The following is a 20,935-nucleotide window of genomic DNA, read 5'->3' as shown; positions in this document are numbered from 1 at the left end:
TGTAATAGCTCTTTTCGGGTCGTGTCCGTACTCGCATCACCCATTATAGAGCGCTCCATTTACGTTACCATTTTTTATTGCTTTATGTTCCAACAAATATTAAAACAAAACAGAGGGGGTTATTCTTTCAACTAATAGTTACGAGTAGATTAATGATTTGATGCTATGCGAATTCTTGCTGATCAAACAACAACAGGAATGAGTAGCAATTGACATAACTATGGTAGTTTGAATAATAGCCAGAGGTTCTTCCCAAAACCATTTGTAAGAGTGTAAGACAAACAAAGTAGGGGCTTTGTGTCATGGAAAATACCTCAAATCACGGGCTCCGTATCCTTTTAACAACACCAAGTTCTCTGAATACCTTTGCAGCTCTATATAGGGGCTCAAAGATCTTTTGAACGCCCCCACATTGCAAGTAACTATATTATACGACTTTTTCCCCCAAACGAAATAGCCGCCATCACTCTCACAATAGAACACCTTTTTCTTTGAACGTTTATGGTAGATCTTGAATAATTCGTGATAACCATTCCAACTTGATTTCCCCGAAAACCACAAAGTCCATGGCCCTAATTTTTGGTTGTCTTGTTGTAGCACCCATATGCTCGAAGTTACCAAAGAAATACTGAAAACCGCTAGTGACCCCCCAAGAAGAAACAGGAATCGCAATGAGCCACTGTGAGTAAATGGCAGTTTCAAGAAGGTGATTTTTTCACTATCAAAGTCGAAGCAACCGAGATGAGTTAAATCATTCCGATGTATATCAATTTGTCCAAGCCAGTATGCGGACCCTCGAAAGAAAACAGAAGTTGATATTGAATAAAATGGCCCAAGCCTACCCGTTCTATACGGATATCTAATATTGAGGCAATCTTTTCTGACGGTCCACTTTTGATCACTGAGTGTATAAACAGCAACGTGCGTCTTTGTAGTCTCTTCAGGAGTCTTTTCAGAGGGAATGTCTTTGAATGCAATGGCAACCACTTTATAATCCTTACTAACAAGGTCGAACCCAAACAAATATACAGAATCCTTGAGCAAGGAAGGAGATAGCGGACAAGCGAGAAGTATCAATGATTTCCAAATACAAGGATTCCACAATCTCAATTCTTCCTGGTGTAGAGGAGGACCATCCTTTCGATTAACGAGGAACAACCCATTACAGCTGCCTATAATATGGTACGAGCAAAAATCAGATTTCCTAAAAATGCGACCGGTAATTCGGAGAGTTTCAGCCTCACGAACTGTCACAAAGCAGCCATTATCTCTAACGCCTCGCAACCCCTCTAGGGCTAGCAATAATTTATTGTTAACATTAATTTCGCAAAGTTGAAGATGTATGTTAACGAAATTAGGGCTATCAATAATGGAGCACCAAGATTTACATACGCACCTGAATCTTAATACAGTTTTAGCAGGCAACTTTGCCAAAATCTGAGTCCAAACTTCGGGTGGTAAGTGCTTGGATTCGGGTATATGAGCCATATTTTCGTGAATCTCCGACGATGTTTTTGGTATAGGCCGCAAATTTGTTGAAGTTTTGCGCTTCTTCCTTCTCTTCATCGTTTCCACAACACTTAGTTTTGGAGTCAACGGCAGGAATTTGTTGATATGCGATCACTGGGATTGAAAGAAGGGGTTGCAGTAAATATATCCGGAACTTGGATTCGTTCCCGTCTCAATTTTAAACGATTCATTATTACCGGCCCAAATTCGAACTTGTTCCAATCATATAAACGGGTCAATTGCCATGAGGCTAGCCCATAACCGGACTATTATATTTTTCTTTAACCCAGTTTGACTTATTTTACTCGTTTTTTTTTTTTTTTTTTTTTTTTTTTTTTTTTTAAACCGTTGATTTTCAAGGAACTTAAACGTTAAAACCTATTGTTAAAATATTTGTACCTATTTTATATTCAACTTTGATTTGTACCTGTTTATTACCTATTGTACCACTTTTACTTTATATTGTATATATAAATGATTCAACTGCTTTGCTTAATTCTACACACAAGTTTAAAACTAGTATTAGTAAAATGAAAGGGTATTATAGCAAGGTCGATGACTTTTGACGGATACCGCTTAGCAAATTAGCTGCTTAACAAACCGATCTTATGTGGATCTATTTTTGGTTTTTAGTTTCAAGTAATCCCATTTCTCTATTTTTTTTTTTTTAATAGTAAAGCATTCTTTTGAGACAAAAAGAAAACTGTATTTAATTAATTTTCAGTTACCTATTTGCTTTGAGCTCCTTATTATTGTCAATGGATTCATTTTACTTACGACACTGTTTTATACGAGTAATATTGTTTCGGGTAAAAAACTTTTGATATTACAACAATGTCGATACACTTAGGGCAATAGCAATGAAGAAAATTATGAGTTTCATACCATATAAGGAGCTCCTTATCTATTGAACTACAAAATACGGAGTTTCTTATATGAAACTAGTTTCTAAAATAAGAAACCGGTTTCATGTTAGTAAAAGGTGAGAAAAAAGGGTGACCATATAAAAAGTATGAACCTTTCACCATTAAGGAGAAATAAGTTACTCCATCCGTCCCGGTCAATTGTTGTCCTTTGGTTTTGGCACAAAAACCAAGGAAAAAGGAGGGGGCCAATTACTAAATGACAAGTGGACCAAATTGAATGTGAATTATCAAATTGCTCATCAAGTCCATTCTTTAAATAGAAAGGACAACAATTGACTGAGACACCCAAATATGGAAAAAGACAATAAATGATCGGGACAGAGGGAGTATATAATTAAAAATTTATGTGACGTGTCAATGAAAAAATGTAGTATGGAACTATAACAATTGCTACTGCCTTTTAAAATCAAAGTATACAAATCTGTTTAATAAAATCTACTCTTGCGGTCTTGCTAGACATGATTCACTTGCAAATTGAGATATTTGATGTTGTATCCTTGCATTCTTTTTGAAGAGCTTTCTGAGAGGTCGATATACGATAATATATTACAAAACGGTTTAATAATCCAATAAGGCAGAACCAAATTAGTCTAAATGAAAAAGAAAATCTGAAAAAAAGGGTCACTGAAAACACAAATTCTCATTTGTGACAGACAATATCAACTCACAAGGTTGTGATGGGTCAAAAAAACCCGTTTACACAGCCTTAGAGACGGTACACACTGTCACAAGTTAAAACGATGTTGTGCTTATCCCAATGTCCCTTCGTCTTGCCTTCGTATTCTATCAAATCGCCAGCACCTGATATACCTTCTTCATCTATTCTCAGATTACTCGAATGACCTAAGAAATGGTGATCCAGGAAGTGGATAGCAATGTGGCCTATGCGGGTAAGCCAAACAACTAATGAAACATCAGGTCGTACGAAATTGACGCATTGCAGCTAAGATCCCACTGTACTCCTACGAAATTGACGCATCGTAGATGAAAACATTCAATCATAAGACCATAAAGAATCATTCAATAGTAAATGAAAACTAGGTAAGTAGCTAACTGACAGTGTTCAGTCAATGGAGAACATTAAAGCAAAAATATGAGTAAAGAGCAGCAGTAAACATATCGATTGTACGTAAAGCGTAAGACATACCGAATGGTAATCTCCTTATTCATGTGAAAAACGTCAAATCCTGGGCTCCATATGTAGGCGGTATGACTAGTATGAAAATAAAGAATAGTAAATCTCACGGACTATAGGAGAGATTATGTCGTGGCGTGATGAGCATCACTGCCCTAAAGTTGAATTTGCCCCGCTCGATACACACGACCTCTTGGCAACCAACCCCCAGGGTTACACGACGTCCGAGTCTAAGGTGTACGACAAAGACTCAGAATGAGGACTACTTGCAGAACGTTGCCAAATATCAACTTAAAATATCATAAAATATTTAGAGAGAATATAAGAGAGAATGGATGTTGTTGTGTGTTTTGAAATGGCAAAATAGGCAGTATTTATAGGTACATAAGAAGGATCCAGAAACACCATTAAAGCACCTTGGAAATAGATTTTTAGAAGACTAAAAAATCAGTGTTGGAAAAACCTTAATCATCTTTAGAAGACCACACAATTAGTATAGTAAAATACGAAATCAATAATAGAAGACTGAGCATTTAGTCTCGGAAATTGCGCAAAAGAGTATAGAGAATTAGTGATCCAAAAAGAGCATCTTTACTACCACATTTAGTAGTGAAACACAAGTGATCACTTATAAATTATAATACTTCAACTTATTCTACCAATGTGGGATAAATAGAGCTTCTTTTGAAGCAAAACTTCCAACAATCCCCCACATGATTCAAAAGAAGAGAAAAGGAATAGTTGATATAAGGCAACGGAACGTAAGTCTTAAGATGACAATGTTCCTGAGGAATTGAATTGTCACCCAAAGTGCATACAATTACCCTTTCTGGCCCGTATCGAGTTGCTCTCGGCATTGGACTCTCCACGGTGGTTTGTAACGGATAACTGCGCACAAACCCGCATTCGAATCTGTGTTCGTCCTCGCGAAATGTCATAAAAGATGCCCCTCACATGCCTGGGATCTCGTGAACGCTCTAGAGGTCCTAAGGCCTAAGAACCTCATAGGGGGTAGGGCATTTCCTCCACATTCACATAGGTAAATCCATCAGGTTTGACTGTCACAAACCACCCTTAAAAAGGACTATGGACTTATTAAGAGCTTAGCTCAGCCTTCCTCACATGACAGAAATAGCACAATATATAGAAAGAATACTACATCACTTTTAAAATAGGAATGGTAGTAGTATTACAACATGAGATCCTCGTGACTTCGTTTGACCCATTGAACTTGGTAAACCCAAGTGGGGGAGCCCCGTCACGATTCACTCCCAGTAGGCCTTAAACCCATTCCTTGTGGTGCCACCAACACCAACTCTACCATGGCCATTGGTAGGAGGATCTCAATATCCTCTTCAAAATTTACGTACGTACTATCATGATATCGCATTATTGTGTAAGGGATCTCAATATCCACTTACAATTCACAACCTTTGTGAACCCATTATCCAATCAGATTATCCATCACTCTTGATAATTTGCCAAAAAACTTGATGCTTGATGCATGACAATTAATGGAGTCAAAAATATTCCCATAAAGGAATACAACCACTTAGCCATCCAGCTTTTTATCCTGCAAATTCTTCACAATATATTCATACTCCATTACATATACAACAATCCAATTATGCATCTATAACTTGCATGATATAGCATTATGAAAGACACCGTTTGTCAAATAAATATCATAATTATTCGACGTTCAATCAAATTGCAAGCTCATTCCCAAAGTTACAATTGTTTTCATGGATTAGCTTACAAAAAACCATGGTGTCCATCACCTATAACAACGATATAAGCTATATCATATCTCTTATAACGCATACAAACATCATATATATGAATGTAACAATCCCTTTCCACCAATTTCATTTTGTCATGTATAAACTCAAGTATACGTCTTAAATAGCTCATATTAGTGTTCCAATTATCACCAACTTCCGACATTGAAACTCAATTGACTTACGATGACAAAGTTAAGGGTAATCATACCTTCACGAGACGCCCCCAAAAACCACAACTTACTCAAAGCATTGACTAAGCAGACACCATTGTCAATATTTTAGGCTTCAAAGTTAACATTCAAGATGGCATAAGATGATGAACAAAAATTATCCTTTCTGAAACATGTCACCAAAGATCAATATTGTCATATAGAAAGTTATTAACATCATAAACGAGGATGTCAAATAATTCATTGTCATAACCATCTATTCCTAACAAGTTATTTTAGATCCAATTTTGTATTGCACAAAACCATACATCAGGTTTTTCCGTTAGAAAGCTCAATATATTTCCAAGTATGTCACATAAGTGATGCACTCTTCACAACTTACAACTTAGAGAGGATGAACAAACTTTTACATCATTTACTCAAACAATAGATAAAATATTAGCTTTACTCTCACCACATGTTTTCACATTATAAAATAATGAAAACACTTCTAAAATTATCTGATGTTTAACATTGTCATTTTATGCCAAAATGATCCACCCACTATCCTCATAGCTAGAAGATCACGAACATAATATCAACAAACAAATAATTATGAGACTTTCTTATACGATCACATATCAGAGACAATATATGAAACTAAATCTCTTATGTTTCATGATTTCAAACGATTTTTACTCGTCAAAACTTTTCTCACAACTAATCAGCCAAAAGTGTTGCTAAAAAAAAAATTACCATAAAGATAAGGTTACTAATACAATTATACAATCATCTCAGAATTCACTTAATGTCCATCATATATAACATTCTCCTCAAATTCATTTCACTTTATTTAAAGTTTGAAAACACTTTTGAAAATAACTTCGCTTACGATAAACATTCCTCACTAATAATGATCACTTCAAAGGCGTACCTTATGCACCCGATTCACGACTAAGCTTGGAAATTACATCAATAAAACTTCCTCTGGATCAAATAATATGTCACTCTTTCATACTTCATCTCAACAAACGATAACAAGTGTTATACACACCAACCATTACTTGTTAAACAAAATTGAGATAACATGAAGCATATGGACAACTTTTTTTTTTTTTTTTTTTTTTTAACCAGTGTAAAAAAAACAGAGCACGACCAAGTAACAAATAATCATGTTATGATATTAGTACTCCATATTATGCAACTTGCAATATACTTTACAATAATATGTGTCAAAATAATATTAGGGAATCACCACACAAAACAAAAAAAAAAAAAAAATTGTTCTAACTCCCTTTCACATAACGTTAAAAACACAACCCCTCGAATAATTATTGTTATAAACTGTTTAATAAACTACCAAATAAATATTGTTTACTAATATCATCAGTCATCAAATTAAACACATCTGTCACTAAAAATGACATAACAATATTAACTCAAGTCTCCTGGCACAACGGGCGTGCCATATTACAAACAAATCTCATTTTAAAATAAAACCATCATATAAGATCGGCATATTAGCACGTGAAATAAATTGAATTTATAAGTAATATTACTCTGATTTTGCATATCCATATTAATCATACAGTAGTAGTCTTACATGAAACTTGTATCCCAAAATGATTAATATATGTATGAGACGTTGATAATGATATCATTAATTTAGTCATTAGAAACACAATGAAAGTTTGTTGTCAAGTTGGAAAAACTGACAATTCTCATGTTCATACGCATTTACCAATGTCACATCACATACTTCATGATCCAACATGTATATAGCATGAAACACAGAATGTTTACACATCAAACAAAAGCCCTATTATATACTTTAATAAGTAATACTTGATACGTATAAAAACAAAAAAACAAAAAAACACCGTAATAAGAGATTGTATAATAAATTGACTTTTGGTGACGAGTGAGAAGACACATACATAGTCATATTGTCTTAAATAAAAAATTTAACGAGGAAGAAAATTTATAAATTCAACTTTAGACTGTAGGCGATATGACTAGTATGAAAATAAAGAATAGTAAATCTCACGGAATATAGGAGAGATTATGTCGTGGCGTGATGAGCATCACTGCCCTAAAGTTGAATTTGCCCCGCTCGATACACACGGCCTCTTGGCAACCAACCCCCAGGGTTACACGACATCCGAGTCTGTGTACGACAAAGACTCAGAATGAGGACTACTTGCAGAACGTTGCCAAATATCAGCTTAAAATATCATAAAATATTTAGAGAGAATATAAGAGAGAATGGATGTTATTGTGTGTTTTGAAATGGCAAAATAGGCAGTATTTATAGGTACATAAGAAGGATCCAGAAACACCATTAAAGCACCTTGGAAATAGATTTTTAGAAGACTAAAAAATCAGTGTTGGAAAAACCTTAATCATCTTTAGAAGACCACACAATTAGTATAGTAAAATACGAAATCAATAATAGAAGACTGAGCATTCAGTCTCGGAAATTGCGCAAAAGAGTATAGAGAATAAGTGATCCAAAAAGAGCATCTTTACTGCCACATTTAGTAGTGAAACACAAGTGATCACTTATAAACTATAATACTTCAACTTATTCTACCAATGTGGGATAAATAGAGCTTCTTTTGAAGCAAAACTTCCAACACCATACCCTTTGGACAACACCAAGCTCTCCCGATAAGCTTCGAAAGATAGATCTTTGGTCATAGATTTTCCGAGCTTCTTAATCTCGCTAGACGCGAGATTATAGTAAGTCCTCCCACAAATAAAACTGCCACCATCACTCTCGCAGTAGAATATCTTCGCCTTTGCGGCCTTGCAGTAGCTGAAAACAGGATAGTCATCCAAACTCGACTTTCCCGAAAAACTCTTGGTACATGCTCCTTTTCAAGCACCCATATGCTAGAACTATAGTATGAAATACCGAAAATCGCTAGAGAATCCCTAAGAAGAAACACAAACCTCGAAAAAAATCTCTCTTCCACAATATTTGGCAGTTCCAAATACGTGAATATTTCGGAATCAAAGTCGAAGGAAACGAGAAGAGTAGGTCGCTTCCCGGGGATAATATCCTGGGATGGATCATACCCTACCCAGTATGCTGCCCCTTGGAAGAATACAGCCATTGACGGAAATGTATACTCGTGTTTGTTATACGCTTCTGAGTCATGAACCATACGCTTAAAGCCTGAACTGTCGATATTCAGGCCGTTGTTTTTGACAGTCCATTGTTGATCACTGAGTGTATAAACTGCAACAAACATATTTGCAGGCTTCGTACTAAATTTTTCTCCATCAAATGCGATTGCAACGACTTTATAATCCTTACAAAGTGGGGAGAATCCGAAAACATAATTAACAACCTCAAGAAAGGACGAGGGAAGCGGGCACTTTGGAATTAGCAATGATTTCCGAATACAAGGGTTTCATAGTCTCAAATCTTGTAAGAAATAAGGAGCGCCACATTGTTGCACTAAAAGCAGCCCATTACAACTCCTTTTAAGAACGTACCGGTATAAATCAGTTTTCTTAAAAATTTGAGTGGTTTTTCGAAGGGTGTCGGCTTTACGAACTGTCAACAAACATCCACCACGTCCTAAACCCTCGAGGGCTAATAATAAATAATGATTGTCGGGATTATGTTTATGAAGCTTAAGATGCATAGAAATGAAATCAGGGTGATCAATTATCGAGCACCAAGATTTACAAACGCACCTGAATGTTAGCAGGGTTTTGGCCGGAAAATTTGCGAGAATGCGATACCAAACTTCGGGTGGTATGTACTTGAATTCGGATATAGGGGTTATATGCTTTTTATTGCTTGATGATGATTTCGCCATTTCCTTCCGCTTCATGTTCTTGAGCATTAAAAGGGCAAAAACTGAAAGGACGGTTTGGAAAAGCTAACCTCTTGGGCTCCCGAATACTAATTAAATCGTGTATTTGTGGGAAAGATAGTATAAATTATTTTTATTTTTTCTAGATAAGTTATTGAAGATGTAATATTTTAAGAATAAGTAGGATTTAGGAAAGTAATATTATACGATTAGATATTTAGACATTTGACTAGTTTTTAACGCGTGCAAAATTATATGAGTATATTTTTAAAAACATTGTCGTAAATAATTAACATTTAAAAAATATTAAGCAAAATACATGAATATTTTATATTCTATTTATTTTATAATGATAATATATAGGTTAAAACAATGCAAAAATTCAGTGTTAAAACATGGTATAGGTATAGAGTACATTAAATGCAATGTATACAAAACAATATGCATGTCAAATAGAAAAATTAAAATATTATATCTGGCTGAATATATTTATGAGAAAATAGCTTATTTTTTTTTTTTAAAAAAGGAAATTGCAGTATGTTGTTCTTTAATTTATTACTCCATTTATGGTTAATTTATACTTGAATTTAATATTTAGTATTTTTGTAACAATATTGATTATTATCGGTTGATGTATTTTTTCGTACTTTATTTTAATTGTTATTATAATTTATTATTGTAATAAAAATTTGGACTGAATTTTTAATAGGTGGTGTAATTTATTAGTAAAATTTTGGTCTAAATTATTTACATTTTAAATTATTCATTATTCGTTATTATTCACTAATAATTATGTGTAGAAAACATAAAGGTAAACATTTAAGTTTAAAACTTAAACATAGAGGTTTTTCAGCAATTAATTCCAGATTTTTTTTCTTTGGGCCACACATTTACTTACAAAAAAATAAAAATAAAAATATGTATGTGATGATGTGGCTTGAGGAAAATGCTTGAAATATTTCACAAATACTATCCTACAACTAGTTGTATAATAGAATTGTATTGTTGAGCTCTTGCACAAAGTTGTTGAGCTATTTTACAAGTTCTTGAGTTATTTTACAAAGTTATTGAGCTTAATAATTATTTTGTTAAACTCAATAACTTTGTACCGTAACTCGATATTTTTGGTTTTATACCAAAAAAAACTAAACTTAATCTTCTCAAAATTATTCACCCTACGACGTAAATAATCTCACCTTTACAACATTGAGATCAAAGTTAATAACTTACTAGTATAGATCTCACGCAAATGCGCGGTTTTTTAGATAGGAATATTAAAGAAAATACGAATCAACAATTATAAAACCTGATATTTTAACTCAATTTGATATTTAATTGTAAATTTATTATTATTAATGTTTTGTATTAGTCGGTGTAAAAGGAAAATTTCAGTATAATCCAGTTGTAAATATAATTATATAATGAAAGGCCAATTAGAAAGATGATATAATAAAAGCCCAATTATAGATATAATATAAAAAAAGCCCAATTATAGCCAAGTTCATTTAGGCGGAAAAATTTGGAGATTTCTTATTCTTTTAGTATAAGGGGATTTTTAAAAGTGAGATTATTCTCAAATTACCAAAAGTTCGGAGTCCGGTAATATTATATGGATATCCATGTCTAATTAAAAGATTGTGGATTTTAGTGTTTTTTGGAAACTCAAACTCTATTGTTATACAAAAAGAATAGTGTCAATTTCCAAAACCCTCAAATTCCATCTATGCCACCAAATCATTATCTTGCCGTTTGATTCCAAGAAATTGAAGAGAATGAAGAAGGTAAAATCATCATCATCATCATCATCAAGTTGTTGCCAACATTTATCCTACATATCAGAATACAAGTACTTACCACCCGAAGTTTGGAATCAAATTTTGGCAACATTGCCGGGGAAAACCCTACTACGAGTCAGGTGTGTTTGTAAATATTTGTGCTCTATCATCGAGGACCCTGGTTTCGTTAACATGCATCTCAAACTTTGTGCGATTAATGTTGACAAGAATAAATTATTGGTAAGCTTCGAGACGTCTAGACGCCGTGGAAATCCAGGATTCATGGTGTCAGTTCGTCGAGCTGACACACTTGAAAATATTACTGACAATTTCAGTACCCTGGAATCCTACTTTCTTCGTGGGAATTGTGACGGGTTGCTATTAATGTGCCGCGACAACTACCACAATTTTCATGCAAGAGAAATGACAATATGGAACCTTAGTTGTAGAAAATCATTGCTACTTCCCCCTTGCCCTTTTCCTCTGCGTAATGGTTGTTATTATCTTGATGACTTTATATATATATTTGGTTTTGCTTCTGAAAGTAAGAATTATAAAGTAGTTTTGTTCACGATCGAAGACAATGTGGATGTAAAGGCTTCAGAGATGATGAATGTTGCAGTTTATACACTCGGTGATCACCAATGGAATGTCAGAATTAATGGCCTCGGTATCAGCCGCATCTACTTTAAACGTATGTTTGATTATATCCGGAAATTAGGTTATTACTTTCAAGGGGAAGCGCACTGGTTTGGTAATGATCCATATGGGGATGGTAATCTAAGGAAAAACCCTACGCATCTTGTTTCCTTCGACTTTAATTTGGAGAAATTTATCTTTCTGGAACTTCCACATCGTTCGGGTGAACAAGAAACTTTCTGCTGGTTTATGTTTTCTCTTCGGGAATCGCTAGCTATTTTCTGTATTTCTCGCGTAAGTTCTAGCATTTGGGTGCTGGAACAGGACAACGGAAAGCAGGTGTGGACTTTGTGGTTTTCAGGACGTTCAAGCTACGCTGGTTTTATATTATTCTGGTCGTACTCACACACGAATTCAGTGGTATTCTACTATGAGAGTGTTGACGGTAGTAGCCATCTTCGGTGTGGGAACAAGTCGTATAATCTTAATAATTGCCGAGTGCGAAAATCTATAAATCGTGAGGTAGGATTGTATAACTATTCCGAGAGTTTGGTGTTGTACAATGGAGATGGAGCCGAAGACATACCGCCTTTTCCTGGAATTTGAGAGCACTATCACATATGATTTGATGTCGTTTTGCTTTAATGTCTTTGAATTTATTGTTGTTGATAATAATGGCTCGGAAACATAAGAAGTAAAATATTCTGGATTCAATTTTCATCGTGGATAAAAGAGCTGCCCCTGCTGTTTAAGGTTGGCGCTACAAATTTTCGTATGTGTTTTTCCGAGTAGGTCATTGTTGTCGATCAGTATCAGATTTCTCTTTACTAACTAGAAATTTAGGACACTGAACAACTGAAGAGCTCGTATAAAACAGTAAATGTGTCGGTTACTGCTCGTTCCTCTCGGCATCGATTACGCGTTTGAATAGTAGTAAACATGCCATCCATTACTCTTGCTTATTGCTAATATTCCCCCTTTCTGAAAAAATAAAAATTAAGCAATAAATATAGTCAACATATATAAAAACCAAATGGTGGGGGTTCATCTAGGTAAATCACATCTCAGAGTCGAAAAGTAAGGAATGCAGCGGTGTTAAAATTCAAGTGGGATAGGTTATGATCAACAACAATCAAACAAAAACATCAAAGTCAAACAACAAGAAGGTTGTAACAATTGATATGCAAAAATAGATCAGGTCAGCACAATTAAAACATGATTTCCTAGCAAGGACTAACAATAATTAATACTAAACTGACTGTTCCCAACTGAAATAGCGCTATTTTGTGGCCTTTGTCCATTTTACCCACTCTGTGACGCACCAGTATTCCCCGTTGGTGCCACAACTCTTGGTGCCTCTCGCTCCTCGTGAAAGTCGAGCAGGCGCTCCGCGGTCGATATGGCCGAAGACAGAGTTTTGGGATTCTGCCTCATGACCTCCTGTTGTGCCCACCTCTTCAACCCGTCAATGAATTCGAATGTCCTGTCCGTCTCGGACATTTCGGTAATCTCGAGCATGCACGCTGAGAATTCCCTCACATATTCTCGGATTGATTTGGTGTGCTTGATTTCCTTCAACTTCTTCCGAACAACAAACTCCGTGTTCTCGTGGTAGAAGTGATCCTTCAAGATCCTCTTGAAGTCGGCCCACGATGTCACCGTAATCGTGCCCGCATCGATTTCCTTGTACCTAGCCCTCCACCACATTTTGGCATCGTCGACTAGATACATGCTTGCCGTGACAACTTCCGCGTCTTCGTCGAGCCCACTTACTCGGAAGTATTGCTCCATATCGAAGATAAAGTTATCGACCACTTTCGAATCCCTCGCCCCATCGTAGGTGCGAGGTAGAAGTGCCTTCACCTTATGGCCCCTCACAGATTTCCTGTCATTGGCCACCGCTTTCACGAGCGTGGCGCAAGTGTTCTCTAACATCTCGACCTTTCGGTGGAGATGATTGATCTCCTCCTCCCGATCATCGGGGATCGCCTCACTGATCGCTTGGATGCGGGTGTTCATCCCGTCCACCTTCGTCTCGAGTTCACAAACAGTCTTAAGCAACTCCTCGAGGCTCACGGCCATCCGTATAACGACGCCCTCGAGTTTGGGAAGCTTGACGTCGATTGATTCCTCTAAGGCATCTACTCGGTCCTCGATTGTCTCGCCCATCTTCTCGATCTCGATAAACAGATGCAGCGTGCAGAAACTCGTCCGAAGACTGGGCACTGATACTAAATGTCACGGTCCGGTACTTTTGCCGGATCGTGGCGCGCACCCTTGCCCGACTCAAGGCAAGATGCAAGCGACAAGGATCTTCGTACTAGTGAAGGATCGCTCACTAGCACGATACTCGGGCCTCGGCAACACTCGACAGGATTCCAACGAGAGCGTCAAGCACTAGTGCTTGTCAAGCACTAGGCATTCGTAATCGGTCTCGGGTGTGTGAGTCGGGATCCTAGTGTCGATCCCACAAACACGGCTTGTTAGAAAAGTGAAGGCCTTGTCATTCACACCAAAGCAACAACAAGCAACACGAAGGCACAAGGTAGGAAGCAGATTTTCATTCACTAGTACTCCCTAAAGAGGGAAATTTGATAGTTACATCCTGGTAGTAGGAAACATTGAAAGTCTAGAATAGCGATATACCTATTTATGGAAAGGAAAGGTATGCTAACTATGCTAAACTAGGAAAGTATTTACTAAAAATATACAAGGGAAATGAAATTACATAAGCATGAATAAATCTAAGGGTTCGAAGTGTGCGTATCGTCACACTAGGAATAACACGGGCCGTGGACATATTCATCGATAGTATCGAGGACCATCAATATAATCGGTTCCTCATTATAGCGAAGAACAATATAGAAGGAATCTGATTTGCAATAATGGATAGTTCAATCCATATCCGTATTATATGCATCGAAAACTTGATTGTGTTTCAGTCAGTGAGGCACAAGACTGGTTCTGAAAATTCACAGCAGGCTTGAACTGAATCATAAGCTACAAACAGTCCTGCGCAAAAATGTGATTTTTTGGTTCAGTACTCAGTAGCCACGTATGACGAGTTTGATGCACCTGTTTTCGACTCTAGACATGGGTATGACCCTAAACAACCTTGATCAGTTTATATGCTTACCTAAAATAACGAGCACACCAATCTGTCAATGGGGCGACCCCTTAATATTAAGACGACAAACCACCAACTTAAACAGATGAATCACTCATACAAGATGATGTACAGCAATTTTTCTCGACTTGGTGAATGACAATGAGTTTCAGGTTTATTGCAAAGCCGCAGCATATGTATGCTTCAGTGTGACGATCCGCACACTTGAACCCTTAGATTTATTTATACTTATGTAATTTCATTTTTCTTGTACATTTGTAGTAAGTATTTTCTTAGTAGTTTTAGAATAGGTTTCCATAAATAGATATATCGCTATTCTGAACTAAACTTGTAAATTCAATGTTTCCTGCTACCAGGACCAAACTATCAAATTTGCCTCTATGAGAGGTGCTAGTCAATGAAAAACCGCTTCTCATCCAAAAGCTTGTTGTTACTTGTTGCTTGCTTTCAATAATCGTATTGCTTACTTTTATTGTTTTCGTGTGCCGGACTTGATAATCGTGACTAGGATTCCCGACACACACCGACCCGAGACCCGAGTATCGTGCTAGTGGGCGATCCCTCACTAGTACGAAGATCCTTGTCGCTTGCATCTTGCCTTGAGACGGGCAAGGGTGCGCGCCACGGTCCGGCAAAAGTAGCGGACCGTGACATTTGGTATCCGAGCCCGGTCTTCGGACGGGCGTCTGTAAGCCGCATTTGTTCATCGTGATCGAGAAAATGGGCGAAAGTATAGAGGACCGAGTGGACGCCTTAGAGGAGGCGCTTGATAAGAAACTCCCCCTATTTGAGACAATCGTGATGCGAATGGGGGAGAGCGTCGAGGAGTTGCAAAAGACCGTTAGTGGCTACGAGTCGGCCAAGACCGAGATGGGTGTCCGGATCCAAGTGATCAGTGATGCAATCCCCGACGATCGGGCGGAAGAGATAGCTCACCTCCATCGAAAAATCGAGGAGCTAGAGAACACTTGCGCTACACTCTTGAAAGCGGTAGCCAACGATGGGAAATCTTTGGGGGGCCATAAGGTGAAGGCACCTCCACCTCGTGCCTACGATGGGGCGAGGGATTCGAAAGCGGTCGATAACTTTATTTTCGATATGGAGCAATACTTCCGAGTAAGTGGGCTCGACGAAGACGCGGAAGTTGTCACGGCAAGCATGTATCTAGTCGACAATGCCAAGATGTGGTGGAGGGCTAGGTACAAGGAAATCGATGCGGGCACGATTACGGTGACATCGTGGGCCGACTTCAAGAAGATCTTGAAGGATCACTTCTACCCCGAGAACACGGAGTTTGTTGCTCGGAAGAAGTTGAAGAAAATCAAGCACACCAAATCAATCCGAGAATATGTGAGGGAATTCTCAGCGTGCATGCTCGAGATTACCGAAATGTCCGAGACGGATAGGACATTCGAATTCATTGACGAGTTGAAGAGGTGGGCACAACAAGAGGTCATGAGGCAGAATCCCAAAACTCTGTCTTCGGCCATATCGGCTGCGGAGCGCCTACTCGACTTTCACGGAGAGCGAGAGGCACCAAGAGTTGTGGCACCAACGGGGAATATGGGTGCATCACAAAGTGGGTACAATGGACAAAGGCCACAAAACAGCGCCATTTCAGTTGGGAACTGTCGGTTCCGCTCACAAGGAAGTCAAGCCCAATCGGCGAGCACTACAAACTCGCCCTCAAGCTCGTCTTCTAAGGCGAGAAACTCTACTACTTCCACAACGAAGAGACCGTTCGCGTGTTTTGTGTGCAAGGGTCCTCACAAGATGACCGATTGTCCGAACAAAGCGGAGTTCAATGCCATGTTCAAGCAGATGCCGAAAGGGGCTCAAGAACGTCTTGATGGGGCGTTGGCCGACTATCACCAAGAGTGTAACGAAGACTCGAGTGATGGTGAAGACCAACCACGGATGGGCTCACTTCAAAGGATCAGCGCGATGGAGAAATACGAAGATTCCTCCGCCAAGAAATCCAACGGGCTCATGTACGTGGACTTGATGGTGAATGGGAAGCAAGCAAGAGCCTTGATCGACTCGGGCGCCTCCCATAACTTTGTTACGAAAGAGGAAGCGGATCGGTTGGGGCTAGTTCTGCGGGATGCTAACAGCTGCCTGAAGCCGGTCAATGGGAAAATGAGACGCGTCCAAGGAGTGGCTAAGAAGGTCGCGGTCCAAGTGGGTGAGTGGGCGGGGAGCTCGACTTCACCACCGTTCATTTGGATGACTTCAAGTTAGTACTCGGGATGCGCTTCTTTCATAAAGCATTGGTGGTATTGAAAACCGAGTGACGGATCGATGCTTTGCTAATGGGGTCTATCGTAGTGAAGACGGTGAGACAGCGACGAAGACAAGAGGGCAGATCGAATTTCGGCTATGAGGGTGATACCGACGCCGAAACAAGGGGTGCGACCTTGGAGAATGCCTAAAGGTTCGGTGGAGCCGAGGCGAACAAGACCCGGACTAACTACGATGCTAAGTGGTCCGGGGACGAAAGAAGAGTCTACCCCCTCACCGAGGAGTAGACAATGAGGGCCGAGATGCCCAAAGAAATAGGCCTCGTACCATCAGGGGGCCGCGTCGATGTGCTGAATCGACGTCCTGGTTTGCGGGTCAGTTGACCCAAGAGAGAAGGCCTCGTACCATCAAGGGGCCGCGTCGATGTGCTGAATCGACGTCCTGGTTTGCGGGTCGGTCGACCCAAGAGAGAAGGCCTCGTACCATCAGGGGGCCGCGCCGAAATGCTGATTCGGCGTCCCGGGAGAACTAACTTACCCTTGAATGCAGTGCGAAGTGGTGATGGACAAGGTGAAGGTGCGATGGAGCAAGCACCTTGAACGATCTCGTAAAATTTTCGCTCGAGCAACGAGGACTTGGACTTTCCAGAATGATCAGAGGCGAGTGATAAACTTGGAGGACATGATGTTCGGGAGTCTCGCCGTCAAGGAAATGCACTCTATTCTTGAAGGGACGATGAATCCGATCATGGTGTGGACCGAGAAGTATCTACAAGCCGGACTCAAGAGAAAGCCAAACCACAATGCAGCATGGACGGCCACAGCTCACCGAGGATGTCTCACTGAAGCGCCGTTCGAGATTTCTGTGTTGCCGAGGGCGGCAACAGATTAGGTGGGGGAGAGTGTGACGATCCGCACACTTGAACCCTTAGATTTATTTATACTTATGTAATTTCATTTTTCTTGTACATTTGTAGTAAGTATTTTCTTAGTAGTTTTAGAATAGGTTTCCATAAATAGGTATATCGCTATTCTGAACTAAACTTGTAAATTCAATGTTTCCTGCTACCAGGACCAAACTATCAAATTTGCCTCTATGAGAGGTGCTAGTTAATGAAAAACCGCTTCTCATCCAAAAGCTTGTTGTTGCTTGTTGCTTGCTTTCAATAATCGTATTGCTTACTTTTATTGTTTTCGTGTGCCGGACTTGATAATCGTGACTAGGATTCCCGACACACACCGACCCGAGACCCGAGTATCGTGCTAGTGGGCGATCCCTCACTAGTACGAAGATCCTTGTCGCTTGCATCTTGCCTTGAGACGGGCAAGGGTGCGCGCCACGGTCCGGCAAAAGTAGCGGACCGTGACACCACGTATGACGAGTTTGATGCACCTGTTTCCGACTCTAGACATGGGTATGACCCTAAACAACCTTGATCAGTTTATATGCTTACCTAAAATAACGAGCACACCAATCTGTCAATGGGGCGACCCCTTAATATTAAAACGACAAACCACCAACTTAAACAGATGAATCACTCATACAAGATGATGTAGAGCAATTTTTCTCGACTTGGTGAATGACAATGAGTTTCCGATTTATTGCAAAGCCGCAGCATATGTATGCTTCATCATAAACTAGCAATCAATAATCAATAAATACATAGAATCTATAGAAAAAGTTTACTATATACTGTATACCATAACTGAAACTCGTATACAGCCAGAGGTTCCAAAATCAATTAAGACAAACAAGAGTAGTATCACCAGGAGAGAGCGCCATAGTCCGGCCAGCATATCCTCTGCTCAACACCAAGCTTTCTATATAAGGTTCCAAAGCTATCAAGCGACTCACAGCTTTTCCCAAAGGCTGGAAACGCTGACTGGTAATCTTACAAGAATTCTTCCCATAAAGAAACGATGTGCCACTATTCTCCACAAAGAAAATTCTTGACGGTAAAAAGTACACGGATTTACCTTGGTCTTCGAAAGAACGATTATACTCTGTGCTAGAGTCCCCTGAAAACCATAAACTCCATGATCGCATTTCACCTTCCTTTTCCATGACCCACACACTACGACTTACAGATGAAACACTAAAAACCGCTAAAGACTCGCCAAGAAGAAAAAGACACCGAGTCAAAGTATGCACATCAGGTAAAGCAATATAGATCAGCTCCTCGGTGTCAAAGTCAAAGCAAACAAGGTGAGTTGCTACAGACCAATATGGATCATGATCACACCAATATGCAGCCCCTTCAAAGTATATAGAACATATTCGCTCAGTGAAATCATTTTTTTGGAACCCCTTTCCTTTACAGATTTTGGTCCTCCACAAATCACAATTGAGAGAATATATTCCGAGTGACAACTCCCTGGTACTTGAACAAGAAATTTTAAGACTAACCACCTTATAATCATCACTGCGAGGCGCATACCCTAGAATTAGTTTAGTGTTGCGGAAAGGATGAGGGATGGGAAGATAAACACATTTTCTAACAGAGGGGTTCCAAAGTTTCAACTGGTGATTCAATCCCAGTAAAACCAATCCATTACAACTCCCTATCAATGTGTATAATGCTGAAGTTTTGAAAACATAAGTAGTTTGCTTTAATGTCAGAGTTTCACCAACTGTAAACCTACGTCCTTTGTAATTAATATACCCCAAGCATTCCATAAGGAGAACTCGACTCTTCTCGCAGTTCTTCTTGTATTGTTTCAAATGAATATAAATGAAATCAGGGTCATCAATTAAAGAGCACCAGTATTTACAAACGCACCTGAACCTCAGCAGAGTTTTGACGGGCAGTCTTGGGAGAATATACTCAGCCCACAGCTCCTGTGGAAAATATATGTCGCTGTTTTGGATTGGAGTTTTCTTCTTCTCGCTCTCTGTTGCCATTACAGACTTTGATTCAGGTTGCTGACTTTGCGTTTTGTGAACTTGTGTTTGTTTCCCTTCTTCATTTTCAAGGCTTAGTGCTATTTATTTAAGCTGGTTTCGCTGAGACCCGGTCTCAAAATATTAATCTACAAATTGGATTCCCTGTATTTGGCCGTCTGGGTGTTTGAAAACCACAACTATTTTTTAAGAACTCAACTAAAATAGCTAAAAATATACTCCCTCCGTCTCGATCAATAATTATCTATTGTTTTTTGCACAAAGATTAAAAAAATAAATATGGGTGAATTTGGACACATAAGAAATGATCCACAAAAGGTTAACAAGAATGGAAATAGATAACTATTCATTTAAACACCCAAAAATAAAAATAGATAACTATTGATCGGCATGGAGGGAGTATGTAAGTAACAAATACTCCCTCCTATTCTTAATAACCTTCCCTTTTCATGGAGGGCACATGAATTAAGGGAGAGTAGTATTATATGGTAAAATATTGTAGTGGGGTAGGAGATTGGAGAAAGGGAAGGTATTGTTGTGGAGTAAAGTGATTAAAATAAGTATTGTTGTGGGGGTAAGATGATTAAAATAAGATAAAGGTTGAGTATTGTGGGGTATTGTTGTGGGGTGAAGTGATTAAAATAAGTATAAAATTTTGTCAAATAAGGAAATAAGAAGAGTATTGTGAATAGACGAAAAAAGAAATAGGGAGAGTTATTTAGAATAGGAGGGAATACTGTGCATAGACTATTCAAATTTCTCAACTTAACAACTCAGCAAGACATACTGTAATAAAATACCCCGTACTACGGAATACAAAGTACTAAAAAACAGATTACGCGTTTGAATAGTCGTAAACATGCCATTACTCTTGCTTATTGCTAATATTTCCCCTTTCTGAAAAATTGAAAATTAAGCA

At 38.6% G+C, this 20,935-nt stretch overlaps 3 protein-coding genes across 3 annotated transcripts; 1 reads left to right on the top strand and 2 right to left on the bottom strand.

Moving 5' to 3' along the window:
- Positions 1 to 300: 300 nt before the first annotated feature.
- LOC141587686 (F-box/kelch-repeat protein At3g06240-like) lies at positions 301 to 1,566 on the bottom strand. The gene has a single exon (XM_074409159.1). The coding sequence runs from the start codon at positions 1,564 to 1,566 to the stop codon at positions 301 to 303; it is 1,266 nt and encodes a 421-aa protein (XP_074265260.1).
- Positions 1,567 to 11,300: 9,734 nt separating this feature from the next.
- On the top strand, positions 11,301 to 12,353 carry LOC141587684 (putative F-box protein At5g47300). Its single transcript, XM_074409158.1, has one exon. It carries the CDS (start codon positions 11,301 to 11,303, stop codon positions 12,351 to 12,353), a length of 1,053 nt encoding a protein of 350 aa, XP_074265259.1.
- Positions 12,354 to 18,852: 6,499 nt separating this feature from the next.
- LOC141587683 (F-box/kelch-repeat protein At3g06240-like) lies at positions 18,853 to 20,016 on the bottom strand. The gene has a single exon (XM_074409157.1). The coding sequence runs from the start codon at positions 20,014 to 20,016 to the stop codon at positions 18,853 to 18,855; it is 1,164 nt and encodes a 387-aa protein (XP_074265258.1).
- Between the last annotated feature and the right edge of the window lie 919 nt (positions 20,017 to 20,935).

The sequence above is a fragment of the Silene latifolia genome, chromosome 6, assembly GCF_048544455.1.
Source record: "Silene latifolia isolate original U9 population chromosome 6, ASM4854445v1, whole genome shotgun sequence".
Lineage (NCBI taxonomy): Eukaryota > Viridiplantae > Streptophyta > Magnoliopsida > Caryophyllales > Caryophyllaceae > Silene > Silene latifolia.
The sequence above is the reverse complement of the archived record's forward strand: the minus strand, read 5'-3'. Positions and strand labels throughout refer to the sequence as shown.

Excerpts from the sequence above, each read along its gene's own strand:
- LOC141587686 (XM_074409159.1), bottom strand. The coding sequence starts at position 1,566 with ATGAAGAGAAGGAAGAAGCGCAAAACTTCAACAAATTTGCGGCCTATA.
- LOC141587683 (XM_074409157.1), bottom strand. The coding sequence starts at position 20,016 with ATGGCAACAGAGAGCGAGAAGAAGAAAACTCCAATCCAAAACAGCGAC.
- LOC141587684 (XM_074409158.1), top strand. The coding sequence starts at position 11,301 with ATGCATCTCAAACTTTGTGCGATTAATGTTGACAAGAATAAATTATTG.